This window comes from Anser cygnoides, chromosome 9 (assembly GCF_040182565.1).
Source record: "Anser cygnoides isolate HZ-2024a breed goose chromosome 9, Taihu_goose_T2T_genome, whole genome shotgun sequence".
NCBI lineage: Eukaryota > Metazoa > Chordata > Aves > Anseriformes > Anatidae > Anser > Anser cygnoides.
This window is the reverse complement of record NC_089881.1, coordinates 10,204,391-10,218,166: the sequence shown is the minus strand read 5'-3', so window position 1 is coordinate 10,218,166 and position 13,776 is coordinate 10,204,391. Positions and strand designations below refer to the sequence as shown.

Genomic DNA, 13,776 nt, shown 5'->3' with positions numbered 1-13,776 from the left:
CTAACGTGTTTGGCCCTTTGGAAAATTCTCTGAGAGAACTTCTGCCGACTCGTCTCTCTCCCTGTTCACCTAGGCTTGTCCGTGCTAAAATAACCTAGGAGTTACACTGGCACTTTTTTGTCCCTGGCTCTTCTCGTGAATCCCCCAACGTCCCAGCCCAACTCAACATTAACCTGCAAACAGAACACAGGAACTTAGGTCTTCCAACTACACAGACATAGCACTTTTGGTCCTTGTCACACTGCACAGCCACATTCCATAAATATCTTATGTACCAAACCACAACAACAGAGTGAAATAACATTCAAGTAAAACTCCAAGTATATTCTCATATATGTCCCTGTATCCCATCTTCTGCCAAAAACGCATACACACGAGAGGTCCCTGGCACCAAACACTTAGGCCAATGCACACCTACTACCACTAGCCCTTTAGCCCACCTTACAAGACTTAGGTGCAGCTTTCCAGGGTAGATTCAAACTTCCAACTTCCAAGCATTTCAGCCATTATCCCAATCCTTGGTGTACACTCAAAACACACCCCTCCCAACCCTTTCCATGACACCATTTCCCTGCTGCCATCAGAGTCCCTAATACAAACCTAGAGTGTCCTGAATGCTTTTCTCAACCCTTCCCTGACTACATCCCACTGCTCCAGCTGCCATCTGAGGAGCTAACTTGACAGGTGACATCCAAAGGGTTTTTACCAGTCTTGCCTGACTTCTGTGACATAGTCCTTCAGGACATTGTGCATGACCTAGATTGAGCAGTTGGCATCTGTAGTGTTCCAGGACCAAGCTTCAGTATCCCCATCCACAACTTCAACCTTAGGGTGTAGATGGCATTATTCTTACGTTTTGTGATGTGATGTATTCTTAAATTTTGTGATGGAGCTACACACATAGGTTTGGGTACTACCTGAGAACAACTGCAAGCCTCGAAGGATAGTTAATGCAAACTTTCTGTAGAACTGCAAGTAAATCTTACTCCTGAAAATTACGGTAATAATCTAATACAAAAATGTGATAGCAAGACTGGGTAGCTGATACGCTTCTGACCAAGGAAAGCCCACAGTGCTTTTTTTTAAATATTGTCAGATGATCTGCTGCATTTGACTTTTGTTTTATTCAAACGCTTGACCTGAGGGTCCAGGTTTCTATTAGCGCAGTCCAAGAGGCAGATATAATTTTTCCAATCTCTGTGATTGCTTCTAGTCTATCAGCATCAATGTTCTCAGGAACGATTCCTGAGTCCTCAGCTGTTTGTGATCACTAGGACACAGAGTAGTAGGATTAATATTAGGGTCTTGTTAAGGTCTTCCCTCCTTGCCCTCAGGAGTTTGGCTGCCTGCCTGAGCTTGAGGCCAGCTCTGATGTGGTACAGCTGTGTGACCTTGGTCAGACTGCTGAGGAAAGAGCTACTTTGTGAGAAGTTTCAGCTATGCCCTCTCTGTTTTGCCCTAGGAGTTGCCTCCAAGCTCAAGACCTTACCCTTTCCTGAGCTTTGCTGTGTCTGGCCTGCTGATTTCCTGCTCTTGCCTTGGACCCACCTCATCACTGCGGAGGTCTGGCAATTGCTGGGCTGGCTCTTTTTGCTGTTGCTGGACCTGTTCTGCTCTTTTTGTTTGGGTACTGTGGCATTGTGTTTCTTGTCAGCGACTGTACTGCCTCTGCCTGCCTTGTTGCAAACCTCTGTTCCAGGCTCGCCTTCCCCTGTGGAGTAGCCACTTGTGTAGCTCCCTGGTACTAAAAGCCTTGTGGTGCAAGTATTCCTGTTGCTTGTCTACCTCTTCAGCTGGTGGTATGTGCTGGATATTGAGCAAGTCCTGAAACACTCAATAAACCATTTCATATGCCAGTGGAAGCAGCTTTCAGTACCCTTTATTAGATTGGTAATTTATTTATAAAATCTATTGAGAATGTTACTTAAAAAAAAAAAAAAGGCAAAAAGTTCTTATATATTTTCCTTGTGTCTAAAAATCAGCTCAATATTTCAAACCTGGTGCTGTTTCAATGTACCAAATTCCCCAGTCTTGGCCAGCAAACAAGCACCTTCTCTTTACAAGGGAGGTTACAGGCTACCCGTAAGCTACTTCTGCAGTTGCACACCCCTCCCTGCCCGTCAGTAAGCTGTCTGACTGACCAGCCCTCAGGTGACTGTGGTCACGGATCAATGCGTTATTTGGTCACTTAGAGTCTGAGCTTGTGTGCTAATCTTTTGATTTACAACCTTTTATCTATTTTCAGTGTAGAATGAATCTGAATAAGGTTAGAATAGGGATGTTATTTCATTACTAGTTCCTATGAAAATTCTGCCCATGGCTGCATTTGGGAAGAACTAGACACTTCATTCAGATTAGGTTAGAATATGGCCTATGAACTAGTTTTAAGCCTTTGAGTCTTTACTACAGCACTTGAACAGAATAACTATTTAGATCTGAACAGAATAACTATTTAGATCTCAATGGATGGTTCATCGTAAATGTATTATACAAACCATGAGGTGATGGAGCTCCCTGTGTCAAGAGATCCTTCTGTTGTGAAAGTGGCATGTCCTAAAGCGTATAATTAGTGTAGTGCTACATCTTTAAGGGAAAGTCATTGACTTACTAAATCAGTTGAAAAGGGAAAGAAAACAAGAGGTGACCACGTATGCTGCTTCAGAAAGCCTGACATGAAGAAACTGGTGATTTGGTGTTTTGTTTTGTTTTGTTTTGTTTTTCCCCAGACAAATAGGAGACCAATGGCAATGGCAAACTTGATTCTAATTGCTGTCTTGTTGGGTTTGACATATGGTTCCCTCTGTGCCATTACATGCCGGATATCATGAGAAGAGAGACAGGGTGAGACTGGAGTGATTGTAACAGTCACAGTCTAACACAGTCAGTGGTGCTTGTGTTTTCTGAGCCAATGTTATCAATGAATTAATAATAATAATAATTATAAAGGCAAACACTAATAAATACTAAATCACAGTAACTACAGAAGAAATGAGCAAAACCAAACCTTCTCACAGCTTCCAAGAAAGACTAAGACTGATTTTTGCCAAAAAGCAATCAGAAGGAACTGAAGATGGTCAGCGTTACTCTGCAAAGCTTGTAGGCCTTCCTGTGAGGTGATCCATGGTTACCTGAGCCCCCCTGGTACCATCCCAACAAGACCTCAACAAAATATCAATTACCTTGTTTGTGCCTTTTTCTTTCCTTTTTTCCCCCAATTCTTCTTCCATTTTGTCTTACAGAAATATCTGTAATGTTTTGTCACCCCCAAATGTCTGAGGTAGTATAAAAACGTGACTTCAGAGTCTTGGTAAAATGGCATACAAGCACCCCCCCATCCCTTGGTTTTGCCTCATCTTGCAATCATGAGCGAACAGGAGACTTTCCCATTGTAACAAGTTTTTTCCCTATGTGTTCAAAAGTATTCTCACGTGTTATTCCAGAGTGGCCACATTTTCCAAAAGGAATTCCAGTTGCTTACTGGTCTAATATGAGGATCTCTCTCTAAGACTGGCTATCTTTGCTTTGAGAAGGTCATGCCTTCAATGCCACGTCTAGGGATATCCTATTTTTACGAGCTATAGGAGGAGCTGTGGTGGCCCTTTCTTTCAAGTACACATCTACTTATGAAGAAACCAATCCCTGCTTCTTTATTTGGGTCTGTACTTGCAACTAGCCTTCCAAAAAAAAGGCATCTATGTTATCAAGCTCAAGACCTGAAGCAGTGCAATGCCATTTGTATCTTTACTGGTACAGAGGAATTCCCTGTTCTAAGCTAGAAAGTTTTTTACACTGTTATTGAATGTTGAAATACACAATTCTGAACAGTTCTGTAAGAATATTTGTTAGGCCCACCGGTGCCCTGCAACTGTGGTTACTTTATTTTTAAACTATCTTCTGCTTTACAGAAACACCTGATAACCAAGCAGGAATTTGTTTCTGGTTTGGATTCATAAGGACTTGACAATTAATATTCCCCAGGAATTTTAAGGTGCTGGGGATCTCAGTACAAAAGACACCCTCTGTTGCTGCAAGTTTTTCTTGTTGTTGTCTACAAGCCAGTCACCCACAATTCACTTACTTCATTTGGGTGATGAGTTTAGAAGGAATTTTCATAGACTGAATTTGTAGGACACATTCCTCAGCATTTATTATTCAGTACAGCTTTTCTCCTTTAGAGGATGACTGTTCTCCCAGCACTTCACAAATCTGAAACAGGCTAGTGGGTGTAACTGCAATCTATTCTCCAGCTGTGTGAGCATGCCTGGCCTAATAATTGTTCTATCTGAATCGGCATCAAGTACAGTCATGCATTTTGCATATCGTATTAGATCTCTGGTAATCAAGTTCCTCCTGTTGTTATTAAATTGTGTAGGTATAAGCAGAAGCCATGAGGATGATCTTTGTAACTCCCAAGTTCTGTCAGATGAGATCAATGAGATCAATGAGATCAATTCCTCCTTTTTCCAGAACCAGGCCCTAGAGCTTTTACTAGATGCTAGACATGTTCCATGTTAAGCTACTTTATATTTGTAAAAGTACCCTTTTTGGTTATTTTTTTTCCCCTGTAGTGGTATTTAAATGAACTGTGTGTGTAGACTATATTTTGGCTAATGTAAAAAATAAATCTGTTTACCGTATCTTTGAAAATGTCACAAAGCAGATTTCCAACATATGTATTAGATGTGGAATGATACTGATAAAGCTCACAGCTGTCCACCTCCTCGCTGAAGCTGTTTCCTTTTTTATGATATTGCCAAACAAAGAAATAAAAATTCTTCCAGCCTTTTCTTACAAATACAGTACCACAAATCCAAAATCAACTGTTGCTACTTTAGGCTCAGAGTTCTTGTTATTTTCTGTGAATGCCAGGAAAATCTCAGGGCCTCTTTCAGTTTAGATGAAGTGCCACTTTTTTCTTGTTCTAGCTTTCCCATGTGCTAGCCAGCTCAGGATGATGACTGTTTCCAAATCACACTGCAAGAGCTCAAAATCAAAAATCAATTTGGACATTTGAACAAATTCTGTATTTTTGCTTCTTTCCTCTTTGGTCATTCCCCCAACTGCTCATGAGCTGCGATGTTGACCAGCACTACAGAAACTCCCACAAAGGAGCCTCTCTTTCAGAAACATGGGCTATTTTTTAGCATGGTGGTTTAACTATTATTATTAAAACAGGGATATTCTGACCTCTCCCCTTTGGATCTGAGTTGCAAACAGGACAGAAAAACTGCTGGAAAGCACTGGTCTTACTCATTTCCTTGACTGCTTAATTATCCCTCCAGGCAAATACATATTACCGTGACTTCCTAGAGGTGACTTAGATCTGCATGCCCTCCGTGCACTTCTTCTTTGACTAACACATTTCTGACCTTTTGTATTTAATGAAAAATCTTCTGCCTGATGATAGTTAGATTGCTAATTCCCGTGCTGTTTTTTCTTTGTTTTGAAGCTGGAAGACTACAACTGCCTGTTTCAACAGATACTTTGTAGTTACTCCCCTGACAAAGGCTTTATCTTTACTCAGAGGTCTTCTGACAGAGTCTTTTGAGAAACCAGTACAGACTCATTATTTTACCACATCAGAAAAAAAGAATATAAAGTTCTCAGTTTTAAACAATGTAATACCAATATTTGATAGCAATAAAATATACAACTGAGACAATCTTGTGTTGTACAGCGTGTCTGACATGATCACTGCAGTCACTCTGGTTTTAATATTTATGAATCGAGATTTGGCTTTTTATCTCGTCTGAGGTCTGCTGATTTTTGTGAATCTCTAGCTCATCTGTGGTGTGAGTTGGTTCAGCACCTGGGCTTCCAGGAGTGTAGGAGTTCTGCCAGAACAGGACTTTCACTTTAGTTCAGTTTGGAACAGCACATAGCAAGTAGAGATGATCTGGGATTAGCACTAAATATTCAGGCTGAATCTGAGCCAAACTGCTAGTGCAGAAACACTTGTTCAGCTCTGCACGTGTTCCACGGCTTCATTTAGGTTTACTGAGGGTGCTGCTGAACATACTTTGCTGGGAAAAAGAATTTACCTCTTATACGCCCAAGTTACCCTCCTGAGTTAACAAATCAACCAACAGTCATGACCTTGGGCTGTTTCTTGTAAGAATATGAATTGATGATGGAGCTGTTTTTTATTGACTGCTTCTATTTACCAAAAATATACACAAATTACCGTCTGCCTGAAAATGGAAAAATGGAATAGCAGGATACTGCTTTCTTGTGGTTCAAAGCCCTCTTGTAACTGGATTTGGCCTCCAAATCCTTTCTCCTCTTTCACTGAATTACATTTATTGAGAAACTACCTGGGGAATTTTTGTTGCTGACTGCATGGATAACTGTGACATTTCTGTCACATCTCTAAGACAATATCTAACTTAAAACAACAGTACAGGAGTGTAAAAATGACTGTGTCAGAACTAAGTCCAGTATCCTGCTTCCAAAAGCAGCCACCAGCAAATATGTAGGGAACAGTAATAATTAAGCATATAGTGTTAGTTTCCAAGCATAGTTTCCTATCTTCCAGCAGTTTGTGTCTTGGACACATCCGAAGACAGCAGTAATACCTTTGTATTTTATAGTCTTAGATAAATTTATCTTCCATTAATTCATGCAGGTGCTTTCCAAATACTTCTGGCACACACGGTATCCTCTGGTATTTCCTTATTTCAGCTTTGTATGGTATGGAAAAGTACCTCTTTGTGTTTTTTTTTAATGGATCATCCACTTGCTTGTTCCAGTTGAAGCCTGTAATACTTGTGTTGGAATAGATGGTGACTGGTCAGGCCCCAGCCACCCCCCTGTGCCAAGCCTGATTTTGTAGGTGTCTGTCATGCTCCCTTAGCTGTCCCTTTTCCAGGTAGAGGACTATTCACTTGCTTCTCTTACAGAACTACAGAAGTCACTTTGTACACTTGATTATCAACTCTGTTCATTTCTGTCTTTCTGGTTGTATGTGTTTGTGTGTGTGTGTGTGTATAAGTACTAGAGAGTGTATAAAATTACATAAATATATCTCATTTTCAAGAGTGGGGCACGACGTGCTAGAGATGGGAACTGCACACAATATTAGAGATATGCCTCTATTCTGTGGCATAATGTGTTTTCTGTTTTGATCACCTTTATAATCATTACTAATACTCAGTTTACTTTTTCACCACTATTGAAAACTGAACTCATGTTTTTGCAGAGGTATTATGAACTTGTTCCTTTTGGTAATAGACAGTTTAAGAGTCTGATGCGTATGTATTCTTGGCATTTTTTTTCCCCAGTGCATCACTTGACATCTACTTGGATTTCAGCATTCTCTGAGTTCAGCATTCTCTGAGTTCTTCTGTCAAGCATCATAACTGTTGTTAACCAAATCACTTGGTCTCAGCAGGAAACTGCAGTTCACTGATCTTTCTCTGTATCTTTCATAGCTGTGATGAACAGAATAGGTCCCAACTCAGTCCTCTGGGACTGACTGGTAAACTCTTTTCACTGTGAAAAACCGACTCTTACTTTTTGTCTCCTAAACAGCTGTTTGTTCGTGACAGGACCATCCTTTTCATCCGTTGACAACTTAGTTTCAAGAGCTTCTAATCAGGGACAATCCTCAAAGGCCTTTGATAAATCCTAGTAATTATATGAACTGAATTTCCTTTGCTCTCAGGTTTGACTTCATTAAATACTGCCATGAGATCTGTAGGGCATGAACTCCTGTACAAAACCTGTGTCAACTGCTCCCTCCCCGGTATGTTCTATTTATTTACTTGTTCACTAATATTTTTTGATAACTTGCTTCATAATTCATGTTGGCTTTAGAGGTTTATAATTTCTTTAATTCCCTAAAAAACTGTCATTGAAATAACCACCTACCAGATCTAGGTAGCAAAGGATTTTTTAGCAAGAGACTTAATAGTTAAACTAGCTCATCTCTGAATTATCTTATAACACTGCAGTGAAGACAATCTGGTCCTGGAGTGTGGGAGTGTGGCCATGGGGGACGACAAGCCCCATGGTTGGTGATAACATCAGACTCTTAACGATGAGGCCATCAGGAATGTAAAGAGTTTAGAGGGAACAAAGAAGGGCGATTGAGGAGACGCCTTGCCGTCTCGGGTTGCTTGTTCTCCAGCCGTTAAGGCATGGAAGTTGCTGGGGGTTTGCTGGTTGCCGGGCAAAGTTGTTGATCAATGAATAGTTAGTGGAAAAGTACTGCTGGGGGGCGAATAATATAAGAAAGGAGCCTGTCCTCAAGATGGGGATGCAACATGGATAGTGAAGTTATGTCATCAATAAAGTAGCAGCAGTTACTGATCCTAAAAGAACCCTGGTGTCCGTGTGGTCATTACGCCACACTGGAGACTTGCTAGTATTAGTGTTAATGGTTTATTCTACAACTTAATCTCCCACTCTTCAGTGTAAAACAGAACCTCCAGTGTATCCCTTCATCAAGTAAAAAGAGTTCTTGGCACAGAAATCTTAAGTTATTTTGCAATGAATTCAAATATAAAAGATTATATGTATATATATTTTTTTTTTCTGCAATGGTTTTATAATCTCTGAGTGATCCCTTTAATCTTGATTTGTCCGACTGCCAGATTCTCTGGCATACTTCCTTTTCCTCATGTCTTTGAAAAAGTGTTTACTAGTTTTCATACTTCTAGCAAGTTCCTAAAAGTCTTTTTTGGCCTCTCCACTCTGTAGTTGTTGTTTATGCGTAACCTGCAACAGTTTAAATTCCATTTCCCCTCTACTCCTCTGTTGGGCAGCACTTCAACTATTTGAAGAATGCTTCTTTGCTTCTAGTAACCCCTTTGCCATGCTGTTGAGGCAAGTCAACTTTCTCTTCCAGGATGGGGTCTTTTTTAAGTCTCTAAGTTCCCAGAATGCAGTTTTCTAACCTTCCTTGCATGCGATCTGTGTTCTGAATAGTGGTCGGTTTAATTTCTAAAGCTGCAGAATTGCTCTTCACATGTGTCTTTAATGAAGAAGCTGTTGGAGCCAGCCCAAGTGATACTTGACCAACCTGCAGCATAACAAATATTTTCCACTGAGGGACAGTGGAGGCTTTCGCTTCAAACATGTCCTCCTATCTGTTTGCTGCTTTGGCTATTTCTCGATCAGGGAAAACCTACACTTCTTGTTTTTTTACTGACTCCTGGTTAGGGAGTGTCATGTACCTATTCAGCTGCTGCGGAGGAGCAGCTGCCTCAGATAGGCAGGAATGCAGCTAGTATCTTGCAGTTATTCTGGCTGGGGTGTGGAAGGCTGGAAACTTTACAGCCCCAAACAGTCCCACGCTAGCCAGGGTGTGCGTGAGGTACTCAGTGCCTGCCTCTTCTTGGTCTTCACTGACAAGATCTCCCCAGGTCTTCAAGCCTCAAGGCAGGATGCAAAGAGGTGCAATTGCTGGTGGAGGAGGAGGAGAAAGTCAGCAGTTACTGAGAAAGCTGGACCCACACAGTCTGGGGGACAAGACAGGAGACATCTGAGTGTGCTGAGAGCTGTCTGCAGTCATAGCAAGGCATCTCTGAAAGGTTGTGGAGACCAGGGGAGATCACTGACTAGGGAAAGGCCAGCATTACACCCATCAACAAAAAGAACAGGGAGCATGCTGTGGGGGAACCACAGGGCAGTCAGTTGCACTTCGGTCTCTGAGGAAAACTATGGGGCAAATCCTCTTGGATGCCTTCCTGGGGCACATGAAGGAGCAGGTGATTGGGAATAACCAGCGTAGATTTACCAAGGGTGAATCGTGCTTGACCAACCGCAGCGCCTCCTAATAATGAGTTGACAAGCTCTGTGGGTGAGGGAAGAGCAGTGGCTGTCATCCACCTGGACTTGGGAAAGGCTTCTCACAGCATCTCTTACAGTATGGTTGTTTCCATGGTGGGGCATTGCACCGAGGCTGGGTAGATGACCAGAGGAGGGACACCATGATGGCTGGGTAGATGACCAGAGGAGGGACACCATGATGGCTGTAGGCTGGAGGGTGTCTTAGGAGGAAAGGCTGAGGTACAGGCCTTTTTCCTCGTTAGCCTGGAGAGAAGAAGACTTTGAGGACACCCCTATTAGCAGCCTTCTAGTACTGAAGAGCCTGTCTCTGTCTCCTCTCTTTATTGAGGTGTGTAGTTCAAGGAGAAGAGTTAGTTGACCTAAACTGGGTAGGTTCCTACCTAATAGAAGGGATGGGGGGGAAATTAGTCTCCCCTGGGAGGCCTGTCAGGCTCTGAAATAGGGACTCAAAGGCATGCCAGTCCCAATCCTTGTGGGCTTTCAAGATCAAACTGACAAAACCCTGAGAAAACTAGCATAAATTCAGTGCTGTCCCTGTTCTGAGTGGGTGGCTAGACTGGAGCCTGAGAGTTCTTCTAAGGTGAATTATTGTATGGCAACCTGTGTACGCTATGAAATCCAACAATTCTGGAGGTTCTTCAAACACCCTTGTGAGATCTACGGGGCCATGCTCACGTTCCTCTTTGTGCTTAGGATATTGACACACAAGGCAATGCTCACCTGGCAGGTTCAGTTCCTTTCAACTGCCCCGTGATGTCTCAGTAGTTGGCATCTCAGGTTGGCTACAGGAGGTAACAGTAAATCGTGTTTGTTTTTGAGCAAAACCGAGACCTGCTGGGAACTGACAGCATCAGGCCGCTGGATGGAGGATGCACTGCACCACGGCCATTTGGCCTGTGTGCCTTGTGATCCCCAAACACCCTAAGCCTCTCCCTTCCTATGGGATCTTAATTTTTTTCATCCTTATGAAAGCGTGCTGTGACAAGAGCCAGATGGCCTGTTACCATGAGGAGGGAGGGAATCAGTTCCTCCGTACCACAGGGCTGTGTTTTCATAGCAAATACTTTCTCGCTCTCAGAAGCACAACAAGGCAGCCAAGCGCACATCGCACGCTTTCGCTTGCAGCCTCGTCTGAAACGCAAATTTTCTGAGGGGCCCGCGGCTGTTCCAGACCCCAACCAGTCACAAAACAAAACAGGCAGCGGGGCGGGGAGGCTGGGTGACTTTCCACGTCGCTCTGCCAGAGCCGCTCCGCCCAGACACGGCTGGGGAGGGCGGCCTGGAGGCGGGGGGGGGGCTGCGGGCAGGCCGCTGGGGCCGGGTAGCGCCGTGACCGGGCCCGGCCGGTGCCCGCGGCCCTCGGGGGCAGCGCCGCGGCGTCCCCCGGCCGCGGGGAGGCGCGGGGCCGGGCCGGGCCGTGCGGTGCGCAGGCGCCGGTGCCGGTGCCCGTCGGGGACATGGCGGCGCTGCGCCTGCTGCGGCGTGCGGCGGGGGCGGTGCGGGGCCGGGCGGCTCCGGGGGGCCGCGGGGCAGCCTCGGGGGGCCGCCCGCCCGCCGTGCCGCAGCGCATCGAGGAGAAGCGCCGCGCCGCGCTGCTGGGCGGCGGCACGGGCCGCATCGAGGCGCAGCACAAGCGGGTGAGGAGCGGGGCCATCCCGCCTCGGGGCGGCACCAGGCGGCGGGGGGCGGCACGGCGCGGCCCGGCCCGGCCCGGCCCGGCGCGGTCAGGCGGCCTCCGGCCCCGAACGGCCGAAGCACGGCAGCCCCGAGCGCCCTCGCCCCGCCGCGGGCGGGTTCTCGGTTGGGTGGCAGGAGCTGTCCCGCAGGGGAGCTTCGGAGCGGCCCGTGAGCTGCGTTACCTGTTGCTCGCCGTGAGAAAAGGAGAATTTCTGTCGGCTGCGCCACCGCGACCGGCTGCGGAGCGCTCGGACGAGGGGCAGAACGCGCACAGGTGGCGGCGTGGGTCTGTCGGGGGAGGTTAGGTCCCAGGCTGCCTGACACCCACCCGAGTTTGCAGGGACGGGGTTTGAAGCCCCACGGCTTCACCTTTCACTCTGCCGCTGCACGCCCGAGCCGGTCTGAGAGACGAGAGCGCGGAGCTATACGAATGGAAACAGGACAGAGGAAAAGGCAGATGGGAAGGACGACGACGATTGAATTTTTAGTCTCAGAACTTAGGCAATGCTGAGGAGGGTGGCAACATCATTTCCCTGTTTCTGTTCGTTGTTTCTGGCTGGGATGTCGTTTTTGGTCCCAGCAAGGCCCCAGCGGTACTCGGATGGCCTGGTACCAGCACGGAGGCAGCAATAGCCACTCACGTGAAGACTACAAGGGTGGTCAGTCTGCCTGTCAGCATTTTCCCTCCTGGAGATATGCAGCATCTGAAAAGAGTTCAAGGCTTACTGAGTGAGTTCGGGACACTGACGTACTAATATACAAGCATTTCTGCTCATCGAGGGGCCTCAAACATCATATCCCATGTTTTATACAGATTAAACATATAGCTCACATTGTCTGTCCTGCGTTTGTTCGCTTCGTGAACCTTTTAACCTATGTGTCAGAAGTTCTCTAGAGGAGCCCAGTTGTTTTAATGTCGTGTTGAGGCAGAGTCCCCAGAAAGAAGGCAGTCTGGGTGCACAGCTCATGCTTTGTAGCAAGCCCTGATCTCTGTAGATGGATGCTTACCTGGCTTGGAAATAAATTTGTTTGGAAGGCGAAGTTTACAAAAAGAACCTTTTGATCACTTATTGCTGCTTGGCATCATTAGCAGAGAGCAAGGGCCATGCATATCTGGTTAGTTAATTAGGTTCTTGGCCCTTGCTGTACTTTTGCCTGCGTTGGTGTCCAACAGAAAAAGAACCAAAGGGACTTGTCAGAAAATCCCTGCAGGCTGTTATATTTCCTTTTTCTTTTCGCTTGACACAGTCAAATATCGTTGAGTGCCCTGAACTGTTGGTAAAGGCAGGTTTACCTGTGGAAGGGCTCCATGTTTAGGAATAGAACAAAGGCCTTAATATCATTCAAATGTGTAAGCAAAAACAGCTGTGATGCTATTATATCTTGTTGAAAAGACTCTGAGACGGTTTCCTTTATCTTGTGGCAGTGCTGCTCAATAGCTAGCCTTCTTTTCAAAGCCTGGCTTGCGTGTTATCATTGTTTTTAAGGAGGATAATCACTATTTCCAGCTTAGGGGTGTGCAGTTCCTTAGCGGGGCCAATATAGCAGATCAAGTGAGGGACAATTTCATTGAAGTATGTCCACTGATGGTCAGCAAACAGAGCCAGAACCACCTGATGGCTGCATTAATTGTTGCTTGCTCCATTTCAGGGAAAGCTGACAGCAAGAGAACGAATTCTTCTGTTGCTGGACCCTGACAGTTTTGATGAATATGACATGTTTGTGGAACACAGATGTTCTGACTTTGGGATGGACTCTAGTAAGAATAAGGTATTTTGATTTCATATAACTCTTTTTTCTTTGTTCTTTGCTGTTTAGCCAGCCAAGTGGTTGAAAATAGACTCTTCTGTTCACACACAGCTTAACTTACTGTTTTGGGTTTGGAAGGGGTTTGCAAATGTCCTTTTGTCACTTGTAATTTCCTTTTAACTGTTTACATGGTTTATTTTTCTATTGTTTAAATTTGATAACTTTTTTAGAAGATGACCTGTTTGGTTCAAATATCTCCTTGGATATTGTCTTAGGTTTGTATTTTAAGTAATAGAGGAGTGCTGTAGGGCATTGTGGTTACAACTTTGTTGGTCAAGTCAAATATAAAACTCATGTACAGGTAGATACTTCTGCCTCTCTACAGGTATCATTAGAGTTATAGAATGAAATAATAATTCAGATCTATATTTATGCTTGCCAAACTACAGAGTCATAAAAGCCTTTAGGGCCTTATAATCTGATATGTCTGGAAATTCAAGCAGTTATACTGGTCTGCTAGCAAGCTGCAATCTGCTTCGCTTACGCAGTTTTTGATAT

General features: G+C 44.7%; 1 protein-coding gene across 2 annotated transcripts in view; it reads left to right on the top strand.

Annotated features, from left to right (window-relative positions):
• The first annotated feature begins 11,195 nt into the window (after positions 1-11,195).
• PCCB (propionyl-CoA carboxylase subunit beta) overlaps positions 11,196-13,776 on the top strand; it is a 29,535-nt gene continuing 26,954 nt past the window's right edge. The window contains exons 1-2 of one of the 2 annotated variants that reach the window (XM_067002127.1): positions 11,196-11,429; positions 13,120-13,239. In XM_067002127.1, coding sequence (XP_066858228.1) covers positions 11,250-11,429; positions 13,120-13,239 — 300 coding nt within the window. In that variant the 5' untranslated portion in view covers positions 11,196-11,249. Of the gene's footprint in view, positions 11,430-11,589; positions 12,199-13,119; positions 13,240-13,776 lie in introns of those variants that run through there. The other variant, XM_067002128.1, reaches the window with a different exon arrangement.